Source organism: Micromys minutus (assembly GCF_963924665.1).
Source record: "Micromys minutus genome assembly, chromosome: 6".
Lineage (NCBI taxonomy): Eukaryota > Metazoa > Chordata > Mammalia > Rodentia > Muridae > Micromys > Micromys minutus.
In genome coordinates this window covers 25,600,537-25,628,442 of record NC_137975.1, presented here as the reverse complement: position 1 = coordinate 25,628,442, position 27,906 = coordinate 25,600,537, and the positions used below count along the sequence as shown (strand labels likewise).

Sequence of the window (27,906 nt, the reverse complement as noted above, 5' to 3'; positions counted from 1 at the left end):
CTTGTTGGCAGGCATAAGGTAAACAGGTTGGATGATAAGACCAGGAGCTAAAATGTCCTTCAAAACTACCCACAAATTCTCTTAAAACCATTTGAGACAGTCTGTTTTTAATGTTTTCTTAAAAAAATACAAAGGAAATTGACTCTGTCAGGAAACACAATCCAGGGAAAGAGGAAAAGTGGGTTCCAGAGCAGAGGGGAAGTGCAGCCGGTTCACCACACTCTCCTGCTTGCTGTACCAGTAACTCAAGAATTTCACCACATGACACAGGAGCCCAAAATGGCAGCTCAGAAATATTGGCAGAGGTACAGAAACTAACAAAAGATTTTCAATTGTCCTTGATTATTCTGTTCCAGGTACAAAAGATATAGCAGGAAGAAACTGAATGTACCACACACAGCAGTATTAAGCACTCCTCAGTGGAAGTGTGCCCTTAGAACAACAGGGCAATAATCAGGTACCTGAACTACGAGGCTGCAGCCACCCACCCATCCCCAAATAAATAGTGCGGAGGTGTAGTAATGCGGTAGCACTGGGCTCACCAGGAAGATGGACTTTCCACCACTTAAAGACAAATACCGCCATGGCTGTAGGAGCCTGGCAGGGACTAAGACGATTATAAAATCAGGTATTTCTAGTTTACCACAGGTATATTGAACTCTGTACATTTACAGCATCTCTTATTCTAACCTTTTCCACTGTTAATCTCTCAGGCTCCAGTGCCAAGATGGTACAACATTTTACATGAGAAAGACTGTAGTGTCAAACAATATGTCCTTTCCAGCCTTCCAGTCTACACTCCAGTGATCTTCTGGGCTCACCCACATTCCATTCAGTTCCTGCCACTTATTCAAATCTCTGCACCAATTATGTCTCCCTAAGTGAGAACAGCATAATTTTCCTTCTTGGCCTCTCAAATTTTAACAGTGACCTCTTGGTTTCCTACAGAAAGGAACTGTGGTGCCTCGATCTACCTTTGTATTTAGAAAACGTAGTTTTCTTCTGAGCGGGAAAAAGACTCATTTTACCAAGCTTATATAAGCTGATATTCTTCCACTCACGTAGGATGGACACTGCCCACATCTAGCAGGTCATAGTCACCTTAATTCTCTACAATATATGAGGCACAACATACATACATACAAACACACACACATACATTCTCCCAAGCACATGGTAAGTTAGAAACAGTAAGAAAGTGCTCCTCAGACCACAGAGAGCCATGATCTGGTTTCCCACATCCGAATGTGCATCTCTTCCCTTGAGTACCTGTTCCCCATGCTTCTGAGCAAGATTACCAGTGCGAAGGAGAGTGTGCATCCATCAAATAAGTACAATCATCGAAGCACTGGTGCCTGTAATCGCCCTGTGCACACACTGAGAAATAAACATTCTGGAAAGGATCCTTGATTCTCCCACAAACTGTTCCTTGGAGTAGTCATTGGCTCCAGCTGGTGTTCAAATAACAGTTACTTTTCTCGGAGAACACACACACCAGCATCACAGCGCTGGGTTCCCATGGAGGCCACTACTTCCCAGCTGTCGATAATAGGGTCGTAACACTCAATGCTGCTCAGCAGAGAATTCCCATCATAGCTGACAGGGGAAAAAAAAAAACAAAAAAAAAAAAAAAAAAAAAAAAACAAAAGAAATGAGATCTTCATCCCTTTACATCCAAGTCCTAATACATGTGAAAGGGTCCATTCCTCACACTGGGATGGGAATGGAAACAGCCCCAGTGGTTGTTCCCCACAACACACATTATGCCTCCATCCCAAATGGATTCTTGCCTTGGATACATGATTCTAGCCCAATTTAAAAATCCTCACCCTGCAATTGCATAGAGTCTCCCTCGAAGCACCGTGGCCCCTACATAGCACCGTGGTGTGGTCATACTGGTGACAGTTGTCCAGGAATCAGTGCGAATGTTATAAGCTTCAACAGAAGAAAGGTGGGCTGTACCATCAAACCCCCCCACCACATAAATATGGTCATTCAGCAGGGCTACTCCAGCACCTGGGGAAAAGAGAGCATTAGCAAATGAATGGCAATCAGCCTCAAATCTGAACCCAGTAACAATGGTCCCTGATGGCTGAATTGTGGAAATGAGAATGTAGATGTGTCAAACAGGTTTAGGACAGTGTAATGCTGCAAATGTTAGTGTGCATTGATTAGTCCTCAGGCTTGGACCTGAGATTCTAGCGAAAGACTGACATGGTTCTCACATTTGCTTTCATTAACTCAGACTACCTCTCTTCAGCTGGCTAAACAAAAGCAGGACGAAACGTGTCAGTAACAATGAGAGAAGCAAAGGGGCATGGTCATGGCTCTGCTATGCTCTGTCCAGAGGCAGTTCACTGGATCAGCACAGTGTTTGCTCTTTGTTACATCACAGAATATTCCACTAAGAGGTCTCGGTGGTTATTGGGATGCACCTCTATAATAGAGTACTTGCCTAGTATATGCAAGGCCCGGTGTGCAGTACTCAGATTTTTTTTTTTTTTTTAATTATATATAAGTACACTGTAGCTGTCTTCAGACACACCAGAAGAGGGCATCAGATCTCCTTACAGATGGTTGTGAGCCACCATGTGGTTGCTGGGATTTGAACTCAGGACCTTTGGAAGAGCAGTCAGTGCTCTTAACCGCTGAGCCATCTCTCCAGCCCCCTCAGAATTAAAAAAAATTTTTTTATGTATATGAGCACACTGTAGCTGTCTTCAGACACACCAGATCCCATGACAGATGGTTGTGAGCCACCATGTGGTTGCTGGGAATTGAACTCAGAACCTCTGGAAGAGCAGTCAGTACTCTTAACTGCTGAGCCATCTCTCCAGCCCTCAAAAAATTTTAAAAAATTATTTTTAGGCATTAGAAATTTTATGTAATACTCATTGCCATTTATTATCAGGTATATGTCACATGTCTGCAATCCTGGGATTACTTGGAGTCTAAAGTTACCATGTGAGCTACTTACTACATACAGTGAGATCTTAGATTAAAAAAAAAAAAATCACCAATGTAGTGGTATAACTTGAAGCCAGAAGCAGGAGGATCTCCTCATAGCAACTGTACACTGACCAGGGCTGCATGGTAGGAAGGACCCTCTACAAAGTCCAGCCAGGTATGTCAGTGCAGGTCTTTAATCCCAGCACTCAGGAGGCAGAAGCAGGTGTAGGTAGATTGCTGTGAGCTCAAGCCCAGCCTGCTCTACAGAGGGAGTTCCAGGACAGTCAGGGCTACACAGGGAAACCCTGTCTTTAAAAAAGCAAAATATCAAAGTCCAAAGAGTATATAAAAAGCAAAGACAGAGACCTCAACAGGTCAAAAAGATTTATTTAATATGTACTACACATACAAAATTAGTCTAGGTGGTCAAAACTACAATAGAAAAAAAGTGCTAAAGAATAAGAAATTACTGTCCTCAAATTGCACAATCTAGCCCAAAGTTTAAATTACCTTCATCCTAATATTTTAGGGAAGGCAGAGTGAAGGAGACTGGACTGTGACTCATACTCCAGTGAGTCTACGATGAAGTACACACTGTAGTCCTATCCTACTGAAGGACACCCAGCACATTCATCGCATCATAGATTCGGTCTTACCAGAACGCTTGGTGGCCATAGGTGTAACGTTGGTCCAGTGTCCTGTATGGGGATCATATTTCTCAACTGAATTTAATATATTCAAGCCATCATATCCTCCTGAAAGACAAAGTGGAGAACATTCCAAAAAGAAAGGCAGATTCTCAGGCTCATTTTCATCAGCCTTCTGAGTAATTTAACTGACTCAGTTCTATTTTTTCCAGAGGTCCAGGTCAGAAAATACATAACATCCTACATATTGCTTACAAAAAAAATCTAATTCTATTTATGGACAATACATTGAGATAAGTCAGAGTTTTTGTTGATGTAAGTATATGCACTTAATTCTGGTAAAAGTGATGTCCTCCAGAGTCTGCTAAACACTAAGCTCTCTGCAGCCCCATCCCAGGCTCATACCTAAACAGTAGATTATTCCGCTGGCCACTACTAGTCCTGCGCCCTCGCGAGCCGTCTGCATATCTCCCAGCATACTCCACTGGTCAATGTTTGGATCATACCGCTCCATACTTGTATGACGCCTGCTTCCATCGAAGCCCCCAGAGACGTAAATCATATCTGCTCAGAGTCAACAAATTATAGACTGTTAAATTAGGAATAAAAAATTTCTAAGAACTTTTTTCTCTACAAATTATCCATTGTTGAGATGGCAGAGGAGGGATGCACACATGAATGCAGTTACAACACTTGGGAGGTTCAGAAGGGGGTTCAGGAGTCCAAGGCCATTCCTGACTACATACCAAGTTCAATGCCAGCCTGAGCTATTTGAGAACGTATCCCAAGCAAGCAAATTCTTATTATTTCAAATTGATTTTTATTATTATTCTTAAATCTCCAATTGTGTATATTAACTGTGTATGGTACTGTATGATATAAGCACATTTTGTAAAAGTATATTTTGGACTCTAAGCATTTTCCCCTTAGATGGTGAGTCATTTGAGTCTCAGAAGAAAGGCAGTGCAAACAGGCATTTAAAGTTCATGCCTGTAAGCCCAAGCTTGAGGCAAGGGTGAGCCGCACAGGGAAACTTAGTGAACTCTATTTCAAGAAAATAAAAATTCTTAAAAAAAAAAAAGAGCTGGTGGTGGTGTACACTTTAAATCTCAGCACTCTGGAGGCAGAGGGAGGTGTATCTCTGAGTTCAAGGCCAGCCGGGTCTACAAAGGGAATCGAAAGGCAACCATGGCTACACAGAGAAACCCTGTCTTGAAAGACAAAACACAACAAACAACCACCAATAAGTAAATATATCAATAAAGGCATTTGAAGACTGTCCACATGGAGTGTATAAAATATGATCAGTGCCCATCACCATACAGCCCAATGGAACTTGAGTCACCAGTTTTATAGTCAGTTATTGAAATGCCCACAAATAACAAATAGTTTCTGTTAACAAAGACATTTCTAAAAACAAGAATGAGCATTTGAACTCCGACATTAAGTCATGTTCCCCCTAAACAGTAGAAGAGCTAAGTGAGACATCATTTGTTATCAAATCTACCTCCCAGTGTGGTGGCCCCTGCGAGGCCTCGCCGCACATTCATAGGGGCCACAGAATACCACACTCCATCTTCATCTGCTGTGTAGTCCAGACATTCCACTGAGCTGAGGCGGGAACGGCCATCATAACCACCGATCACATAGATCCGATCATGTAAGGAAACCGAGGCCACATACCGTCTCTTGCGAGTGATACTCTAGGGATTTAGAAAAAAGGAGGAATAATACCATTCAGATGGGCAAGCTCTAGTCCCACCTTTCCTTCCACACCCTGCCTGTTTTAACCTGCTTTGCTTCTACCCTGCCACCGGAAACCCCCTGGTGGTTAAGGTTCTTCCTGAAGGGGCTAGCAGGTGACTCCCTACAGAGTGAAATGTTTCTGCCTCATTGGAAGTTTACAAAAGCCATCACGGCTTTCTACAGTCTTCTCTCTTTATGGCACTGGGATGAGATTGAATATCCATCTGTAAGAAAAATAAAGGCATATTGCTAATTCTGGAGCCAGGTCTGAAATACCTTAAAGGGTAAGATTGGTCCAGAGGTTTTCCATGTCTCCTCAGAAATGGTTCTTGGTTGCACAGTACTGAAATACTGAAAGGAGACTTAACGTTTTCAGTTAAACAGAATTAGACTGAACATAACAGAGTTTAATCTAGCACAGCATGACCAACTAACGGTTCAAGCTGTGCAGCCTAAATAGTGGTGGCAGCTAAATTTAATTTATGGCTACTGACACATCTACAATGGGAGTTTCTAAACAGTCAGAAACTAAGCTGGGTGTGGTGGTGACACATGCCTATAATGGCAACATTTGTCAGCCTGAAACAGGACTGTCATAAATTTAAGGTCAGCCTGGACTATACACTATCAGGCCAGCCAGAGTTATACAGCAAGATCTTATCTCAAAAAACAAGCCAAGTGTGGTGGCTCTTGTATGTAACCCTGGCACTCAGAGGGTGAGGAAAACCTGTAAGTTCGAGGCCAGCCAGTGTTACATAGTAAGACTTTGTCCCAGGGAGAAGTTTGTGTGCGTGTGTCAGCAAGACAGTTTCAGGAAGGAAGCAAACCTGTAAGTTTCAAACAAACAGGGACAATCAGCAAGGATTCGGTGGGTAAAGGTGTCTGTTGCTAAGGCTGATAACCCACATTTGATCCTTGAAAATTATTCTTTGACCTCTACACACATAGTATGGCACAGACGTGCCCACATGTGTGGACACACAAAAACAATGGAGTAAGAAATGAAAAAAAAAAAGAGCCAAGAAATAATCACTACTATCTAAAAAAAAAAAAAAAGCAACCTTTTATCAGAAACCTAACTATCCACACAGCATGGCTGAAAAAGATATGCACTATGCTATTCTGAAGCTTTTCTACTCTTAAAGTTGGTTATTTTTGAGCTAGCATCACGAACCAATGACGTTTCAGCTCTGCTGGAAATGGCTCCACCATGACTTACTGGCAAGAAGCTCCACTCCTGTGTCTTAGGGTCATATTTCTCTACCACATCAATAGGAGACTGCTGGCTTCCGAAGCCCCCAACCACCAGAAGCACTTCATTGGCTCCTAAGGACAAAGGCAGGAAAAGGCAGGTTACTTCACCCTAGCTAGGTGACTGCTTATAGGGAAATATAAGTAGAAAGGTTCGAATAGGAAATGATGTCTTTTTCTGGAGGCACTAGGTACTGGATTAAGGACCTCAGTGTTCTACCACTATCTGTAAACACCCCTACACCATATTCAAAACGTTTGATTTCAAGACTGCATCTTACTTAGTTGCTCAGGCTGGTTTTGAACTCACTCTGTATAACCAGGCAGGCCTTAAACTTGCAAGCCTTGTTTCAGTCTCCAACACAGCTACTTTACAAACCCATGCCACCAGGCCCACCTAGGATGCTTTTGTATTTGCCTGAAAGAAAAGCTGTATGATTGGAAGCTATCTATTTTTTATGTTGTGTTTCCATGTGTTTGAGAATGCCTGTGTTTAGAGATTTGAATGTATGTTTTGTGTATGTGTAGGCACTTGGTTCCGTCTTGTATCTTCTGTGCACTCCCCTGTGTGTCTGGTTCTGTATTACTCTCTGCCTTGTTTTTTGAAACAATGTCTTACTAAACTGTGGAGCTCTGCAATTAGGTTGAACAGATCACCAGCAAACTCAGGGCCTTCTTTCCTCTGTACCTTCGGAGAACTGGGCTCACACTGAGCGCTCCCATGCCTGACACATGCTGGGAACCAAACATGGGTTCTCACGAAGCTGAAGAGCAGCCTCCCCTGGCCCAGGAAGGTACTTCTTTCTGAGGCTCTGAGATGTACTCATCACCATATAGTCCCGGGCCCCGAAGATCACTCACTGGCTGTTAACCCTGATGACCCGAGGTCAATCCTCAGAACCTACATAGTAGAAAGGGAGGACTGACTCCCACAAACTGTTCCCATGTGCACCCCACAACATACAAAATAAATATTAAAGAGAATAAAGATAGCCCTTTATTTTCTTACAGAAAGTAACAGCCTGCATATCGAACTTTCCCTCCCCTAGAGTCTTATTTCTGGCCTTGGCTCTCTTTAAACGGTAAAATCTTGGCAGAGTTCTCCTGGACATCTCCTCTGATAGCTTGTGGGGAGAATAGTTTGGTGGCACATTGGTCAAACAATTCAGTACTTATGGGGTTTTCAGCCTCTGTGTCAGTGTCTGGTTACCGTGGACTGAAAGAGCAAATGCAGCACCATGTATCTGACAAGACAGTTACACAATCAATAGATCTGACAGCCAAGCTTTCTTTTTTGCTCCTCTTCATCCCCATTCCTTTCAATATATGGATATGATCAGAAAAATATAGTAAGTTTTTCATTGATTTCTTTCAGCCGTTATTTATGTTACATTATGTAATTCCCATATCTAGAAATATCAACAAACAAACCACATCAGGGGCAGGCAGACCTCTGTCAGATCAAGGCTAGCCTGCCGTGTCTCAGAACTAAAGAAAACCAATCAAAGTACAAAAAAAATCCTTTTTTTTTTTTTTTTTTAATTTGTGACTTTGTTCAGCAGTTTGTAAACAGCAGTAGGCAGGAAACAGATTTTGTTATAAACCCCGGAAAAATGATAACTGCCTACCAACACAAAATTGTTCCAGAAATACTAAAGTTCACAGAATTTGGGCAGAGAGGTTAATATGAGTCACTTTTGGTTTTTGTTGAGACATCTTGTCATGTAGTCTAGGCTAGCCTCAAACTCACCATCCTTCAGTTCTACCTCTCAAAGACTTTGTAAAACAGTTAACAAGTTTTAGCCAGATGTGATTTATCACCATGCCTACCTACTTAGGGATTTCATGGGTTTACAAGACTAGGACTCTAGCTTAGGGTCTCAACCTTCATTATAAAGGACTTCCTAACTTTCCAAGGCCAGATCCTGTTTTGAGAAATTGTTCCCAGGGCTTTAGAGCTAGCTTAGCTGTTAAAGGCTAGGCTCACAACCAAAAGATAAGACTGCTAACAAAGTAAGCATCAGTAAATTACAGTAATCACCAGTAACACCTTTTCTTTTGGGGAGGGGTAGATGGGGGAAAATGAACACAGTTTAGGGATGTAGCTCAGAATGACCCCAAACTTGCAGTTTTTTCCTGCTTCAACCTCTCAAGTACTAGACTACAGGTGTGTACTACTATGCTAGGTGGTGGTGGCTGTTTTTTGTTTGTTTGTTTTGTTTTTGAGAACCGGTCTCTGTGAAGTTCTAGCTGGCCTGGAATTCATTATGTTGACCAGGCTGCTCTAGAATCCAGAGAGATCCAGCTGCCTCTGCTCTGCTGAGTGAACTAATCTGCACCAGCACACCCAGTGTCAGATGATGCCTTTTACTTTTTGTTGCTCAGGACTGAACCCAGGCTCGGACTGAACCCAGGCTCGGACTGAACCCAGGCTCGCACTGAACTGCCTCCCCAGCTATTTCTGAGCTTTCATCTTGAGACAGAGTATTTACTTGGTAGACCAGTGTGACCTTAAATCCTTCCTGCACTGGCCTCTTGAGTATCTGTGATTACAGGTATATACATGACACCTAACAAGACTAATGTGTAAGCTAGTGCATGCCCTTAAAAAATCAAAACTGATCTAGTCAAATATAATGGCAACATCTTTTTCAAAGCCATGAATTACATAAAACTAAATCTAATTCCTTAAGAAAGTAGTTTTCTGACCTGCAAAATATTTAAAGAAATGTAGACAACAAACCTCTAGAGACCCTTCTGTATTTTCTGGCTCAAAGCCCACACTTTCTGTCTTGGGAAGTATCCTAGTGAGTGAACTTAACCCACTTTACACAAAAGAGGCTGTGGCTCAGGACGGTGACAAGCTACAGGGCAGGTTTCTAGAGTTTACAGAATTAGCGAGCGCAGTGAAGGAAACAGCTCAGCTTAACAGCACTTGGCTGGCATGCCTCAGGCTGATCCCTACAAAAGATAAACATGGAAATAACCTGTGATCTAAATATAAGATTATGAATAGAGGTTTAATGACACAAATGCCACCCAGTACCACCATCTCCCTGCTCAGTCACTGCTTTATATGCTCTTCTAGAAACATGCTACCTTTGAGCTACAGGCCCTAGACTTGTTATTAATTTTTTAAAAGATTTATCTTATATGAGTACACATAAAATCAAAAATAAGAAAAGGAAACAATGATAAACATTAGGGCTAAGGAGATGGTTCTACGGCTAAGAATCAGCTCCTAGAACCCACATGGTGGCTCACAGCACTCTGAAACTCCAGTTCCAGGGGTCTGATGTCATCCTCTGACCTCTGTGGGTACTGTACACATGTGGTACACAGACATGCAAGCAGGCAAACACTCAAACATATATAATAAATAAATTCTTTAAAAACCATAAAAGTAACTGAAGTGCCACTTCATATATACAGAATAAATGATAATCCACAAACTAGTCTTACACAGTGGTAGGAAGGCTGTCTTGACTGAGAAGACTTAGGGAACAAGATAAATAGCTGAGTATTTACTTTGTGCCAGCTGGGCATCATATCTGTCTTCCAGTTCAGTCCTGTCAACAACCCACTCAGAAAAAACTAAGCCTCATTTTAGGGATAAAAGCATAGGATCAAATAAGTATTTTTTAGAAATATTCATTCGTTCATTCATTCATTTATTCATTCATTCATTGGAGACAGGGTCTACTATTTAGCCCAGGATGCTCTGGAGCTCACCGTCTGGACCAGGCTAGCTTTGAACTCACAGAGATCAACCTGCCTAGGCTTCCTGAGTGCTGGGATTAGTGCTCTGTGCCACCACATCCAGTTAGGATCAGATAAATTTCTATAAGCAATTACCGGTGGCAGGGCTTACATTTGAACTTCTGTCTGTTTGCTGGAAGGTAGCACTTATGTGACAGTAACTATTCTTAGCCTTTTCCTAGATTTCTTCATTTAATTGTCATAACTTTCTTAGAGCTAGACATTATGTTGATTCCCAATTTACAGATAAAGCATCTGATGCAGACAGAATAAACTTCCTGTCTAAGGTAAACAGTAAACCAAAAATCTGTACTACAACTCTGGCCTCACAGGTCAGGATTTTACCTATGATATGTGACTGTCAAAAGTCCTGTAGTGTTAAGATTTTGTTTGTTTAAGATAGTTTATTATGCTGGCTCTAACTTTTATGTGCCCAAGGATGAATCTTCCTGCCTCTACTTCTGGATTAGAGGCATTTACCACCACACCCCCCTTTTTTGTTGTTGTTGTGCTGGGGCTTGAACTCAGGGTCAGGAAAGCACTCTAACAACTGATCTACATCCCTGCTCCAAGACCTTTATTTAAATTTGATGTTACATAATATAATTTGTAAAATGTTTTTCTCTCTACTTTATCTAACTAAATCTCTAGTAGCACCATAAAGACACTCTCAGACTACAGGAAATAAAAGCTAAAAATGGCAGCTATGTGTCTAAAATGATTAAAATCAGGTCTGAAAACAAGCCTACTGTATGCATCACAGCTATCATTTCCAACTATATTGTACCATCTGAAAATGGACTGAAAGACACCCTCATTCTGCCAGGAACACAGCTCACCTAGACGGGCCCTTGTCCTGGGTCCTTGCATCTGACTCCGAAGTTCAGGCCTCAGGTGAAACTTCTTTGCTTCATCAACTAGATCCCTGCATTGTAAACTACAGCGGATGAAAGGCTAAAAGACACAAGGGAACCGGCCATTTCTAATATTGTAATAACAAAGTGACAAATATAGAGAAGCAATGTATGTATGTAGATAAAAGCATGTAAGAATTAGTATAAATCTTAAGGGAGATAAGCATGCTGGCTTCACTTCTGCAACTCCAGTACTTGGCAGGCTGAGATAAAAAAAATTTCTGAGACTTCAGGTCAACTCAAGGCTTCATAATGACTTCTAGGTAAGGCTGATATAGAGGGAGACACTGTCTTAAAAAGACAATTCTCTCTCTCTCTCCTCTCTCTCTCTCTCTCTCTCTCTCTCTCTCTCTCTCTCTCTCTCTCTCGTGGAAAATGCCTTCTCCGAAATAATTTCCCCAAAGCTTTCTCTGTTCTTCCCTTCTTTGTTCTCCTCCTCTTCTTCCCCGCTCCCCTTCATCCTTTATTTCTGACAGGTTCTCCTGGAGCCCAGGTTGGTCTCAAACTTATAGCAGGGCATAGGATAAGTTTCAACATCTGATGTTTCTGCATTTATTTCCCAAGTGCTGATTTACAGGCATGAATTTACCATTAGCTCAGCTCCCACATCTATATCCAATGGTGCTCTAGATGGGTTGGAGAGATGATGGCTCTCTTTGGTAAAGTCCTTGCTATGTAAGCATGATGACCCAAGTTCTGTCACAAGAAACCACACAAGAAGCTAAACATGATAGCCTATACTTGTAATGCCCCTACTAGTGGATAGACAGGCAGATCCCTGGGCTTGTTGCCAGCCCAATCAGAAACTCCAGGGCAATCAATGAGACTATGTCTCAAAAACCAAGGTGGATGGTCCGAGTAACAGCACCAAAGATTGACCCCTGGCTCACATGTGCATGCATATGTGCACATATACACATGTGCCTATATAGAAAATAAATCTGTATTAGCATCCACCTCCACTCTGTACTTTGTTCTCTAGTTCAGAAAAAAAAAAAAAAAAAAACAGTCCTTATAAACTGCCAGTAAGGTCTCCACATGGCTCCAGGCTGGCATGAGTTCCGCTGAAGGGAGGCTCCTCTCAAGGCCTGCTCTTTCCCGAGGCTCTGATACCCACTTCTTAGCCCAGCTTGGCTGTTCTAGATCTGTAGTCTCCACTGTCTTTTACTGTTTCTTTAAATGAGTAACTTTGTAAACAGCTCCATATATACATATATATAGTAAGCCTTCCTTAGACCTGTACCATCTGTTTCTTGTTGGGATCTTCAACTCATATATGCTCTAGTTTATTAGTTTGACTCCAGGAAGTGCTCAGTATGCATTGGAAAAGAAAATATATAACAGTAGCAACTACTGTTGTACACACATCTCTAAAAGCTTCTGCATATGAATACTGGCAACCATGTATGAGGTGGGTGATGTAAGTGCTGCTTCACAAAGAAAAAAATCTGAGGTCATCTCTAAGGGTCTCACAGGAATGTTTGAGTTAGGATTGCAGCCTGATTCTAGCTCCAGATCTCTGTACCAAAACATAACGTAAAGACTGACACAGAAGGGTGTGAAGGTTGAGCTTCACTATCAGCTTGAAAGATTTTGAAAACACACCAACTAGTATGTCCATGAGGGGGTTTTCTGAAAGGTTTATTTAACTCAAGTGGTAAAACCTACCCTTAATGTAGGCTACACTACACCATCAGCTAGGGACCCAAACCTAACAAGAAGAGAAAATCAGCTAAGCACCAGCCTTTCTTTCTGGTTCCTGACAACGGTGCAGTGGGGCCCACAGCTTCATGGGTTTTTTTGCCATGCCTTCTTTAGGATGAACTATAACTTTAATTGTGAGCCAATATAAACCCTTTCTTTCTTAAGTTGCCTTTGTGGGGTCTTTTATCACAGCAACATGAAAACCAACAAATAGAGATCTTAAGAAAAAGGGGGAAATGAGTTTGAGATGTGACAGTAATTAGCCTGGAATTTTCTTTTTAATTGGGGGGGGGGAGTCCAAATATTTGTTTCTTTGTTTGAGACAGAGTCTCATGCATCCTAGGGTGGCCTTGAACTCTTGATATGCATGCCTACCTCTAACAAGAGATTACAGGTCCTCACTACAATAGGCAAGGCAAATTTTGTAAAGTGAACAACTAAGAAATAATTTTTATGGTTAACTTTTTAAATGGTCAGGTTGGCCAAGAAGTAAGTCAGTTACTGGACTTCACTCTGTTATAGATCAGTGTTTGCCAAAGTACAGTTGTCAATTGAGGAACTACCTCCACTGGATTGGATGGGGGGGTGGTTCGGATTAAGTGACTGATGTGGGAGGCACCACTCCTGAACTGCTGATAGTCCTGAGTTGTACCAGAAAGCAAGCTAAGCAAGCCAATGTAAGCAAGCCAGTGAGCAGTGTTCCTTCCTGGTCTCTGCTTCGGCTCTTGCCTCCAGGCTCCTGCTCTGAAGCCCTGCCCTTGGCTCCCTTGATGACGGACTGTAACATGCAAAACATAAACCCTGCTCCCCATGCTGCTTTGTGGTCATGGTGTTTATCACGGCAAACCATGTAACAGTGTGTGTGTGTGTGTGTGTGTGTGTGTGTGTGTGCACCAGCACACACATGAATTACAAAACATTGTTGCAACTTGAGTTACAGAAATACTTTTTATAAAGCAACAGAAAGCTCAACTGCATCAAACTAAGTGAATCAGACTTACAAGAAGTAAAAACATAAGGGTTTGCCACACAAAGTAACTTCTGTCTCCTTGTTTTCAGAGCAATTATAACAATTTATGTTTAACAGAGACCAGTACACATTTTTTTATAAAACATTCCAAGGCACATAAAACAAAAAGACAACACAACACAAAGTTAAACTAACTTATGGATTTTCATTTGTGGCAGAGGCCTGACTTGCCAAGCAATAAGTATTTCTTACACCTAGAGCACCCCCAGCACCCTGGAGGGAAGCAAGAGACTGCCGACATGAGAGCTGCTGGTTTTGAGTAAGCAGGCCATGGAGTTAGTGGAGTCTCTGGGCGCTGAGAGCCTCACATGACTTACCTCAGCATCGATCACATCTGTAATGTACCTGGGGGTCAGCAGGGGCATCCGAACATACTGCAAGAGGTCAGGCAAAGATTCTTCTCGCTCTTTCTTGGCATGCTTCACCCAGTTGATGACAGCCTCAAAGACTGGCTCTTCAGAATCCACCTATTAATGTAGAATAACACATCACAGACTTTTACTTTCCCACAAACTAAAAGACAGCCATGCTTCCTTTCTTCTTTGTGCTCCTTGTCCTCCATTACTGTTATTTCCCATCTTCCAGAAACATGGAGGTTCTGGGAAAAAAATCTTTTCAGATATAGGAAGAGAATTGTATGTAATTTAAAAAGACCTGAGATAGCATTAAATAAATGATGAGTCACATGTTGGCCTTCCTTTCAGAATTATACCCATTCTTGAATTTTTGTCTGGTCATTTCTGCAACTTTAGTAAGTAAGCATGGGAGAGGAAATCTGTTATCCTAATTAAAATTGAAATAATTTTTTATACATAGTTGCCTCTGAAGCAAGAACTTCACTTTATCATCATAAATAATACCAGCTTTCAAAGTATGGTCAGTTGGCATTTAAACAACACCTATATGCTTAACTCTGTGCTGTTTTGACATACAGATTCAGATCTTTGGGAAACTTAGATTATACATGATAAATAGACAAAGTAAAAAACACCCTCTAAACTATGTATTATGCCACCAGAAAAGCAACAGGCACAGTAAGACTTAGGACATTCCAAAGGCAGTCATCTAGACACAGGACCCATGTCCTTCTGCAGTCTCTGGGGGTATATAACCTGAGGTTTCTTTTCAATCACTGACTATGACTTCATGAAAGCAAACCATACACCTTGCACACCTTTTTCCCAAGAACTGTGGTACTTTGGAAAGCAGACATGTTTGGGCATGTTCTTTCATTTTATAAATTTATGGAACTTCTACTAAGTGCCAAGCACCAACTTCACTGACAATAACAAATCAAGTCCAGTTCTTGCAGGTCAGACTTGCCTTCACCTTATCCACATGTCTTATCCTTCCAAGTACTGGGATTATAAATATTACCAATTATCAATTAATATAATCTTGTTGTGATTAAAATTATACAGGAAGGTGTAGCAAAGCTGTGAGATAAAAATAACAGAAGTTTCTTCATTTAGACTAGTAAGTCAGGAAAGTCTCCCTGAAATAGCAAGCCAAAATCTGATGACGAGTAACCTGAAAGAATAAAAAGAGAGAACTCAAAGGGTCTGACGGGGCGGCATACACTCAAAGTTCCAGTACTTGGAAGGCTGAAGCAGGAGGATTGCCAACATAGTGAGTTCAGGGCCAGCCAGGGATACAGAATAAGATCTTATCTCAAAATCCCCAAGAGCACTTGGACAGAAAAGGGAGCACACCACAGTCTAGAGCTGCACTGTCTGTCACTGCAGTGGCATGCAACGAAAGTGAACAGAGCCCAGCTTCTTAGCAGTGATAGCTACATTCCAACACCCAACAGCAACGTGCCTAGTGGCTATCAGACCAGGCAAGGAAATTTACTCCATCTTGAAAGAATTTACTGTAGGCTAGAACTGATGTCATAGAGTAGAGAAAACTGGCACATGGGGACATTTTAGCTAATCAGCCTGGTAGGAAGAAAGGTGAGTGGTGTCAGAGTTGGAGGTAAGCTGAAGGCATCATAGTAAGAGCAACTGGATTTGAACATTTGCAATGGGACAGTAATAAAGAGATGGTTGTGAACACTGCTGTGGTGACTGTGGGTAGAAGGACCGAGAGCTGCAAGATCAGTTCCAGTCTTGTACAGCAGGCTAGACAATTGTGGCAGTCTTGGAGAAATATGTGGGAGGGCAAAGTGAGACAGATGATGGGAGGAAACAGAATATTTATTATTATTTATCATTATAATTATCTATAATTATTTATTATTGAGAAAAAGTTTCTAGCCAGGTGATGGTGGCACCTGTCTTTAGTCTCAGCACTGGAGAGGCAAAGGCATCTCTGTAGTTCAAGGCCAGCCTGGTCTACAGAGTTCCAGGATGGCCTGGGCTACACAGAAAAACTCAGTCTTAAAAAAATCTAAAAAAAAAAAAAAAATTGTTTTCTTTTGTCTAAAACAAATAAAATTTCAGAGAAAATGTTAAATGCACCTATGAATGTTAATGACTCATAATGAGAAAAATAAATATTCTTCACAAAAGGTTTTTTTAATGTATCAGACAAGACATTGCCAATTAATGCATGGGACAGTCCTGGGTACTATGTATTAATATCTTTAATGGGTTCTAATCGTTTGTTGATGTGTTGATCATACGATACACTGCTTCTCACTACTGGACTGTGCTGCTGTTGCCTGAGACGGTAACTCACAGAACAGACCCTGCTACCATCTTTCAGTCAATCATAGGGTTACAGACTAGCACCGCCATGCCTGACTCCTACTGCCTTATTTAATAAGAGGAAGAGCTATGTAGCAACTGGAAGACATCTGGTTCCAGTTTTGTGCCGGTTTCCAGAACAGGAGAAACAAAACAAAACAACTTTTATTGTTATTCCAGGAAAAAAATAAAACAAAGCCAGTCTTGATGTATGAGGAAGGAAAACTACATAACAGAATGCTTACATTATTTTTCATCTTGTCCTCTGAATATGGCTAGCATTTGCTCTCTCTATTCCGTATTATTTTATCCAGATTCTATAACAGATCCAAAATGAATGATTTTTGTGCTGATTTCCTAATGAGAGCAATTAGAAGCAAACTGGTCACCTGGCAGTGAGCTCACCCACAGCTTAATATTTGGGGGAAAGGCCCTGGGCATAGGTGGCCTGATTTGTTTTTGTTTGTTTGTTTTTCTTGTTGTTGCTGCTGTTTGGAGAAAGGGTTTTATATAGCGCAAGCTAGTCTGGTACTCAATATGTAGCAGAGGAAGGGTTTAAACTGATGCTCCTGCCTACGTGATGGAAATAGAGGCACAGGCTAGCACATCCAGCCTTTACATTTTCCTTTTCCTTTCTTCTGTTGGTTTCTTGGGTCAGAGTTTCTCCTGTAGTCTAGGATGGCTATGAATGTCACAGCTCTGCCTCCCATGGATGGAGTTACAGATGTGTGGCATCACATCCAGCTGTTTGCCTGGATCCGAATCCTGGCACACTACCTGCAATGGTGTGATGGTTTACCTCGGAGCCACAGTGGATGCCACATGACAGACACTGTAGAGCTGGGCCCAGGGTAGTTCAGTGACAGTGCTTGCCTACCATGCCCAAGACTTACCAATTCCAAATTCTAACACAGGAACACGAAAGAATCAAAAGAGGAAGAGGGAAGAGGGAGAAAGAGAGTAGATGCACCAAGGGATAGGGATTTTCCCTGTAAATACTTAATAGGCCTTTGACAAAATAACCAAGAGTAAATGCTAAGCACTACTTTTCTATAAGCAGTAGTGTTTAGTATCATCACTGTGTTTTGGCATACACAGACAAATCAAGAAGACCCGTGACAGGTGTGACAGCACACACCTTTAATCCTAGCACCTGGGAGACAGAGGCAGATGGATTTCTAAATTCTAGCCTAGTCTACACAGAAAATCTCTGTCTCAAACAAGCAAAAGTAATTAAATAAATAATAATAATAATAAATATAAAAAAGCAGTCATATTTTTCTAGCTAACCACTGGCTCCTAAATATGAACAATATACTTTGTGGCCATGCCTCACAAGCCTGCAAAAGAAGACAAGGTCCTGCTCCATAGGGATGAGAACAAGACCAGCAAATCTTTGACACATCAACATCTCTAACAGTGCCACTCTAGGCTGGTATAAAAACCAAGGTGGGGAATAATTTCTCTAGGTGCAAACAATTTACCAACTGCTCTCATCAAAATTGGTTAAATTTTAATAAAAGTATACTTAACACCTCTTACTTTGTAACATACTTTTTTTTTTGGAGACAGTCTCACTATTGCCTAGGGCAAGCTTGTGGCCCTCCCATCTCAGCCTCTCAAATACTGGGATTACAGATACACACTGACACACCTGGATGGCCACAGAATTTCTTTAGGTAGCAAACACTCCTACATCATGTCAAAGCATCAAACCCAATCTAATACTTTCTAATGCACCTCTTATATAAACTGAAGAACAGACACTTAGAATGTACTTCAGTGGAGAAATAAAACTCAAAAGGAGCATACACACAGGACTTTGCTCTCTGAATATCTTTCTAGAAGCTACTGACTAAAGAACTGGTACACTGGAGATTAAAGTCCAGGTTTCAAAGACATCTATTAGTCCTCTGTTAGACTCCTCATTCCCACCTTCAGCCTTACTATAAACCTACACACAACAAACACTGCTACACAGCCAATGGGTAACAGTAGTGCATAGAAAATGTACCTTGTTTCCAATTTCTGCATTAATTATTTACCACTGGAACCCTTTGATGAAGGGCCAGGGCGGTCTTTTTTCTCCATAGATACAGAAATAAATTAAAGCTTTTGGCACCAATACGGGTATTTGATTATGAAACCACAGTATGGACACAGTCACTCCATGCTGCTCTGTAACGTTAAAGGAGCTGTAAGACTAAGCCATATCTGCACCTGGATCTCATCGCACTTGATTAGCTTCTCCACCTCTCCTTGGCTCAGAAGGATGAACTCTTCATGCTGCACCACTTCAGGAAAATGCTTCTGACTGAAAACCTCAGCTGCTTGCATCAGGTCAACGCAATTGTGAGTTTCAGCAAAATCCCTGATACCCAGGCAGTTAGATGGGTCCAGCTGACTTTCTAAGAACTCGCAGCAGGCTTGCTTCACACCTAGGACAAACACAGGCCGTGAGCAGACTTGAGGATCTTAACATCTTTCCACGTTATCACAGGATCCTGGCTCTACACCTAACACACGCAATAGACAATGGATGGTCCAGGCATTTCAACACCGCTGTCTTATGTACTATGTCACCTTTAAAAGCTCCTTACATATGCTTCTGTCTTGTCTTTAAAATGAGTGTAACAAGTCAGAACTAGCTTCAGAACCATCAGACTGCTGCAAACTCTTAGCCTCTGGAACCAATCTAAAAATAGTTAGTTTACTATGTTCTTATTTTATACTCTAGATAGTTGCTTTGTTAAGATTTAGTTATTTTTATTTTGTGTGTATTAGGTCTAAGTGTATATGAATGCACCATGACATGCACTGTCCAAGAGGGTCACATTTGTCCCTTGGAACTGGAGTTAAAGGCAGTTGTGAGTTATCATGTGAGTGCTGGAAACTGGACCCAGGTTCTCTGCAAGACAAATACTCTTAACCACAGAGCCATCTCTCTTGCCCCTACATCAAACTTTTAAAACTCCAGTAAAGGAAAACAATTCCATAATTCTCAGAGAAATTCACAATAAGAGCTTGAATTGCAGCTTAACCGAAAAGCAGCATTGCTAATGCTTGGCCCATGCAAGGCCCTGGGTTCAATCTCTGGTACTGGAACAAAAGAAAGGTCCAGTGTGTGACTCAGTTCTGTTTTGGTTTGGTTTTTGAGGCAGAGTCTTACTATGTAGCCCTGCCAGCCTAGAGATCATGGTGTAGACCAGAATGGTCTCAACTCACATCTGTCTGCATCTCTCCAGAGTGCTGGGAATAAAGGTATTCGCTACAACACCTGGCAGAAACGTAACCTGATTTTCTAAGTCTGCACTTGGTGTGCTCCACCTAACTTCAGTCTTGTTTGGCAGGTGGGGAATGAGGACTGGACGTGGGGTCTGCGCCCGCCCGCAATCCCAGCCTTCAGGAGGCTACAAGGGAATATACACGCAAGGCCAATGTAGACTACATGCTGATACTCTCATCTAAAACAAACCAAACCAAACAGCAGTAAGAATGTCTCAATTATGTGGATATACATAATTGGAGGTTGAAGAGACAGACTGGCTCGTTATCATGGTAGACAACTATAATCCTAGTACTCAGAAGGCTGAGGCAAAAAGATAGAATTAGCACCAACTGGAATACAATTCAGGGCCAGCCTTGTCTACACAGTATAGACCTAAACAAAAAAAAAAAAAAAAAAAAAAAAAAAGGTACACACAAACACACACACACAGAGAGAACGAGAGAGAGAGAGAGAGAGAGAGAAAGAGAGAGAGAGAGAGAGAGAGAGAGAGACTCTGAGACTGTAAAGGAGATCATCTCTGATGCTTTAACTGCTATAAATCAATTTAAAATGTATTTACTTTTTTTTTATAGACATGGTCTACCTATGTAACCCATGCTGTTTCTCCTTCTCAAGTTAAGGCAAATTTTATTCTATTATTTTTTGTTTGTTTTATTTTTCTGAGACTAAGTTTCTTCGTGAAGTCTTGGCTGTCCTAGAACTAGCTCTGAAGATCAGGCAGGTCTTCAACTCACAGAGATCTACCTGTCACTCCTCCTGAGTGCTGGAATTAAGGACATGAATCACCAATGCCTAGTATAAATTTTATTTTCAATAAATATTCAAGGCAGCCATGAAGATACATGCCTTTAATCCCAGCATTTCATAGGCAGAGGCAGGTGGATATGCTTGAGTTAGAGGAAAACCTGACCAACAGTTAAAAGCACTATTACTCTTAAAGAAGATCTAGGTTCAGTCCCAGCCCCCAGAATGCAGCCCACAACTGCCTGTAACTGAAGTTTGAGGGGATCCAACACTCTCTGATCTCTGTGGCCAAGAGAGGTCATACATCTGAGCAGAACACACATACACATAAAAAAAAATAATAATAATAATAAAGGTAAACCGAAATAAAATTTGAAAGATACTTGACATGATTCAGACTTAAAGATATAAAAAGGTTTATAAGAAAAAGTCTTCTTAGTGTCTCCATGCACAGACATCAAATGACAAGGTAAATGAACAGTATCTATGTAAACAATGCATACTATCAGTTTCTTGACTATTTTTACTATGTATGTACACATGTATATGTATGTGTGTAGCATGTATATATAAGTATGTATTAAGGAAATATCTATATTTTCATTCTGCTTTGTTTGGTTCAGTTTAATTGCTTTATGTGTATGGGTGCTTTGCAAACATGTGCACAGTGTACCATTTTCATGCCTGGTGCCCAGAAGAGGGTCTTAGGTTCACTGGAAATGGAGTTAAAAATAGTTGTAAGCCACCAGTGGGTGCTGGGAATCAAACTCAGATTCTCCTGAAGAATAGTCCATGCTCCTAAGCCCTGAGCCATCCATTTCTTCAGCCCCTTTGGTTAACTTTAAGACATAGTCTCATTTTATACACTAAACCAGCTTGAAACTCATATAATCCTCCCGCTTCCTAAGTGCTGGGACTATAGGCGTTAGCCACCATACCTAGCTCTTCCATGTTTTCAAAAACGGAAAAAGTTTAAATGTTTTCTTTTACAAGACCCAAATACTCTTATGTGGAGAGATTCTTTTGCATTGCTCTTGGATATCTGATCGTCATGCTCAAAGATTCAAATGTCATGCTTCCAGACTGATCTCTGAAAGTCTCTTGATTAATTTTACATCAATGAAAAATACTTCCAGGGCTAATGTGTCATGAACAAGAACACCTTTTATTGTCTGTACCTTTCAGCTGGAGAAGGCAGGCTGCAGGGAGCAGTTCTTGAACATTCTCCACCGTCACATGTACCGTTTCAGTGTACACGAAGTCCAACAGGATTTCCATGGTAGAAGCAGTTAAACCTTGAATGTCAACATATGGCTTCCCCTTCTCTGAAAGCTGAAAATTCATGAGGTAGGAAAGGATGATACTTTTAGTTCCACAAGGTAAAGACAGAACCCAAGTCTAAAAGCTTAAAGGGATGCTGGTACTAATTAAATACACATCTTTTAAAAACAACAATCTGGGGTTGGAGAGATGGCTCAGTAGTTAAGAATCAAGTATTATGAGAAGAGTTGAGTCTTTTTACTCCCCAAGATTCCAGAAATTTCTCAATGTTGATAAAACAGTGCAGGCAGACTCTCTCCAAGACGACAGCAAACAGGACACGGACTGTTTAGCAGGACTGTATTAGCAGTTGGCAGTCTTAGTCCACTCCATGCTCAGCACTTATGGTTAACACTCCCAGCTAAATGCCAATGCTCTGGGGACAGACATCATGAAGATGTACAAGTACAAGCTAGAGATCCATGCTGTTGTATTATTCAACATGGTTTTAAAATTAGCCAGGATTAGCCAGAATGGCCTGACCGCTTTCTATTTCTCCTACCAGCCTTATGAGTGAGCATGAAAGTTAAGAATTATTTTTGCAGTCACATGCTGTAGAGGCAGAGCTGCCTCTATGTAGTATTCTCAAGCGATGTGACCTTGGCAAGGCATGTGTTGAGCCCCCTCGTCTGTAAATTGAAATGGCAATATTTACCCCTAGGGTAAATGACAAGCATGGCAACGTAACTGGGCCCATAAATACAGCTGTTATTAATTTCTCTCTTGTCTGGCTCTAGAACTACTTTTTCATTACACTGACAGGTACTTTTTAAAATTTTACCTTATGTATATTGGTGTATCTGTGTAAGAGTGTCAAATCTCCTGGAACTAAAGTTAAGACAGTTGTGAGCCATAATGTGTGTGCTGGAAATTGAACATAAAACCTATGGACGAACAGCCAATGCTCTTACCCACTGAGCCATCTCTGCAGCCCCATGTTTATGGGCACTAACTAGAGAAAACACTGGTGGTTAGAGATACTTTTTAAAGTCTTATCATAACCAGGCACGATGGCAACACCCATCATCTCCGTCGTACTTGAGGAGGCTGAGGCAGAAAGGTGGAGTGTTTCAGGCCAATTTGGGCGTTAAAATTCTTTCTCAAAAACAAATCCACATATACCCAAACCAGAGGCTTGGAAAGACTGTTAAAGCACTTGCAGCACGTCAAGTGACTCAAAACCACTGGAATTCTAGTTCTGTGGCATCTGTTGCCCTCTGGACTCCAAGGGCACCTGCTTGAACATGATGCACATAAAATATATGCAGGCACATACATGGAACTTTTTTAAAATCTAAAAACAAAAAGCCAGCATCATAAAATAATTCAGATATATGTCTAAGTTTAAATACGCAATAATTATTCATATACCCCAAACTTAAAATACTTATAAAGACTAGTTTAAATATTCCTGTTTTTACTTTTTAGAAACTTTCAAGTCAGAGGTGGTGGTGTATCCCTTTAATCCTAACACCTGGGAGGCAGAGGCAGGCAGATATGTGGGTTCAAAGCTGGCCTGGTCTACAGGGTGAGTTCCAGGACAGCTAAGACTATACAGAGAAGCTCTTTCTTGAGAAAGAAAGAGAAAAAAAAAAAAAAACAGAAGAAGCACAAGTGCACACACACGCTCGCGCGCGCGCGCGCGCGCGCACACACACACACACACACACACACACACACACACACACACACGTCTTAGCTGGTTCCTTCCTGCCACCATGTGGGTCTCAGTAATTGAAATCTGCTCCATGAGATTTGATGGAAAGCATCTTTACTTGCTGAACTATCTTACTGACCCTCCTTTTTTTTTTTTTTTTTTTTTTAAAGTAATTTTGGTTTTAGAGAAAATGTCTCATATAGCCCTAAATAGCCTAGAACTCTGTACGTAGGCAAGGACGGTCTTAACCTAGTGACTTTGTGTATATTGGGCAAGCAGTAGACCAACTGAGCTATATCCCCTGCCCTTGTTTTTGTGAGACATGGTCTCACCATGAGGCCAGCCTCAAACTCCTGATCCTATTTTCACCTCCCAATTGCTGGCATTACAGACATGTGCCACCAGACCAAGCTAAATTAATACTGCATAGTCATTCATTAAACCCCCTTCTTCCCCTCATTTGAAGTCACCCTGAAATCTGCATCAGCAGCAGATTTCATTTTCTACAATTACTGATGATTTAAAGGAGAAAGCCATCACATGTCTTATTCAGAGCCTACCTGTTTAACTACCACATTATATAAATTCATTGGTTTACCAGACTTTTTTTTTTCATTGTTGAGTGCTTTTAGATGGGTGTTATTCTGTAGCTCAGACTGGCCTCAAGTTTATGGTGATTTTCCTGCTGTCAGGACTGTAAGTGTGAACTACTATATCTGGTTTCAAATTTATAGTTTATTTATTGAGCACTTGTCTGGAGGTTCTAATAGGGAGGAACTACACTTTTGACCAAAGAATGGTGTGTTGGAAATAGCCTATTTGACTGAGCAGTCCCATCAGAAGACACACAGGACAGTGAAGAAAGAGCTGGCCACCTGATGACCACGTGGCTGACAAATGTCATAGCTGGATCACCAACACATGCTATTTTGTCCCTTGAAATAAGATCACTGCAAGGTTACCATGTGAATTTCACATATGTATCAGTGACTTGCATTTACCTCACTAGTGAACATAGCACAGAAATAATCGCTGCAGGCAGCCAGCACAATGCGATGGGCAGGGAAGTCTTTCTGCTCCACTCTCAAGGTGACATCACAGAGGGTATTGCTCTTCCTGAGGGAGTTCATGGAGTTGAGGATGGACTTAGCATGAGTATTTGTCATTATGTCTTTAGGGGCCATAATGCCGCCCATCAAGCACTGCTGAGAAAGAACAAGAGAGTTCTTGTACAATGCAGCTACAGGGAAAAGATCACAATGAAGAAGTGAGAAACCAAACACACAATTAGCTTTACAAATTAAGGAATTAAAAGGGCTTCCATAACCACAAGCTTTCACAAGTACAGAACACTTTTGACCCCGGCACCACCACAATCTGCCCAACACTGACTCCAGTAAACCTCCAATTACCTCCTCTTCTTCCATATCCCACATCCTACATCTTTGGGATTCAACCAAAGACTAAAATATTAAAAACTAAAGAATTGATTTTGAACATGTACAGGCCTTTATCATTTTCCCTAAAGAATACTATCTTAGGATTACTATTCTGTGATAAAAAAAAAAATGACCAAAATTAGCTTGGGAGAAAAGGGTTTCTTTGGCTTACATATCCTGAGCCACAGTCCAGTGCAAGGAGCAGAGGTGGGAACTAATACTGCAGGAGGAAGGAGGCGATGAAGAGGCAGTGTTGGGGTCGCTTACTGATTTGCTCCTCATGGCTTGCTCAGTTTGCTTTTCTTTATGTCTTTCTACCTTCTGTTCATTGTTTGGGTTTGTTTATTTGCTTTTTGTTTTGTTTTGAGATTGAGTTTCTCTGTGTATCTCTAGCTGTCCTGGAACTCACTCTGTAGAGCAGGCTGACCTGGAATCCAGATATCTGATTCCCTTTGCTGTCCAAATTCTGGGATTAAAGGTGTGCACCACCAATCAGCTAGCTCAGTCTACTTTCTTACAGAGGCCTCCAGCCCAGGAGTGGCATGGTGAGAGGAGCCCTCCTCGACCAATCACCAATTTAAAAAAAGCCCTACCAACTTGACTGCTTGCAGCCTGATCTTCTATAGGCATTATCTTAATTAAGGTTCCCTCCTCTCAGAGGTCATGCTCACATAAAACCAGACAGCACAAATACAGTACAATAAGCTGACTGTTTTAGACATAAGCAATCTAGAACTTGTCTTGATGTTCATGAGGTGTGCATGAGGTATATGCAAATACTCTGCATTTAACTCTACATGACTTCAGGGCCAGGTGTATATTCCCTGCAATCCAAGCACTCAGGAGACAGGTAGAATGCTGCAAGCTTGAGCTCACCTTGGTCACTTACTGAGTTCCAGGTCAGCCAGGGCTCCATAAAGAGACACTTGTCTCAAAAACAAAGAACAAACAAAACAACACATTAAACCAAAGAAGACCTGCACACTGAGATTTAGGTATCATAGGATAACCAGAATTGCAAAGTTCACTTTGTGCATCAGTTGAATAATTTTGTACTTGAAAGGCAATGTGAAGAAAACTTTTCTGAGTGAACAGACCTTAATCACACTTACTGTTTGCTCCTCATGACTTGCTAAATTTCCTTCCTACATTCTTGTTTTCTGGGTTTGTTGTTGTTGTTTTGTTTTTGAGATAGGGTTCTTCTGGGTAGCCCTGGCTGTCCTGGAACTCATTCTGTAGACTGAGCTGGCCTTGAACTCACAAGATCTACCTCCCTCAGATTCTCCCTGAGATGTTCCTAGGAAAACTTTCTGGGGAATGCAATGGAGGTGCTTATGAAAACAGTCTTTTATTTGAGGATACTAAACTTTCTAAAATAAAACAAGAAAAAAAGAAACTATTCTTCCAAAGTCCACAATCCTAATTTCTTTAGAGTAAAAGTGAGGTTCTAAATTGTCATCTTCTGTTTAGTAGCTATACCAAAGCACTCTCAACAATCCCTCCAACAACTCTGCAGTATCTATTTAACAAAAAAATTTGCCAAAGTAAACACTGTTTTTAAAAGGCTTGCTTAAGTCAACATAGTTTCAATTGTGGAAGGCAAGAGTCTGGGGATTTACTGAATTCTCAGTAAGTGTCTGAAGATTATGAAGATTTCCTGGTGTCTTAGCTCAGGACCCAGCCTGTGACTGAACTTTAAGATTTGTGTCATAAATGACAGTAACCCCAGGGAAGCAACCTTCCTCCCAGCACAAAGCCTGACCATATATATATCCACCTTTCAGAAAGGACACATTCTAGAACAGCTAATATGTGAATAGAGGGATTCCATTCTGAATCATTCTAGAAGCCTAAATGAAGAGGTGGCAAAAAAAAAAAAAAAATCGTTCTCCCCTAAGAACACCAAGCTTATCATCACAAGTATTAGAACGACCTAGGTAGGCATAGAGTTAGATAAGCGGTAATCATGGGAAATCACAACTATATCTTGGTAGCTGTGTCCCCTGATTAGGTAGGGACTGCACTAAGTCTCCCCATGGTCAGAATCTGTGAAGCTGTATTTGGGATGTTCCACTGTATCAGAAACCAAGACACAGGATACTTTACAACTTGCCAATAAGCGCGTTAAAGAGTCTGCATTCTCAGAAGGCACTGACTTCATCACAGTTTCCAAACCTCCCACCCCGCACCTTGCTTTTTTTCAAGATCGCTGGAGGGAAATGCCTTACAAGGGAAAATAAAGACCATTATAATTTGGGAGGGAAAGGGGGTTATCTTACCTCCATGCATGAACATACCATGCACCTCATTAATATACTCTTAAGAAACTTCTTTAAAACCCTAGTGCGCTACTCCTACCTACCTTCGGAGGAAGCCCACTCCAATCTTTGAAGTGCGTAGCTTTGCTAACTAAACGTCCCCTTAACGGTTTCTCGGCTGAATTCTTTCCTTACAGGTTAAACCTTCTCCCAGAGCAGGCGGGAGCTGCTCAGGAGAAGCTGAGAAGGCGGCGCTAAGCCTGCAGCGCCCCAGCGCGTCTCCTCCCGACCCGGGGTTACCAGGGCTGGGGGAAGGCCGCGCCCCCGGCTGAGGGCAGAAGAGAAGGGCCTGTGTCAGGACCGCGCCCACTCACCAGGGCTCCCGGGCCGCCCGAGCGGAGGTGCTGGGCGCCGGGCTCGCAGGCGGCTGAGCAGCCGGAGCGCTGCCGCCGCCGCCCCCGAACCAGCCACTGCGGAGCAGTCTCCGAGGTAAACTCCAGGCTCCAAGC

The 27,906-nt window shown here is 41.6% G+C and overlaps 1 protein-coding gene across 2 annotated transcripts; it reads right to left on the bottom strand.

The window, feature by feature from the left end:
* Positions 1–100: 100 nt before the first annotated feature.
* On the bottom strand, positions 101–27,906 carry KLHL12 (kelch like family member 12). 2 transcript variants are annotated; one of them, XM_080918372.1, is made up of 12 exons: positions 27,772–27,906; positions 24,702–24,902; positions 21,902–22,055; positions 18,911–19,128; positions 14,318–14,467; positions 11,192–11,306; positions 6,562–6,668; positions 5,104–5,299; positions 4,002–4,160; positions 3,606–3,704; positions 1,830–2,016; positions 101–1,596 (listed from the first exon to the last, which is right to left on the bottom strand). In XM_080918372.1, exons 2-12 carry the CDS (start codon positions 24,894–24,896, stop codon positions 1,470–1,472), a joined length of 1,707 nt encoding a protein of 568 aa, XP_080774498.1. In that variant the 5' UTR covers positions 24,897–24,902; positions 27,772–27,906; the 3' UTR covers positions 101–1,469. The 2 variants fall into 2 exon arrangements, with proteins under 2 accessions (XP_080774498.1, XP_080774497.1); XM_080918371.1 differs by having other exon boundaries at positions 24,702–24,905; positions 27,772–27,904.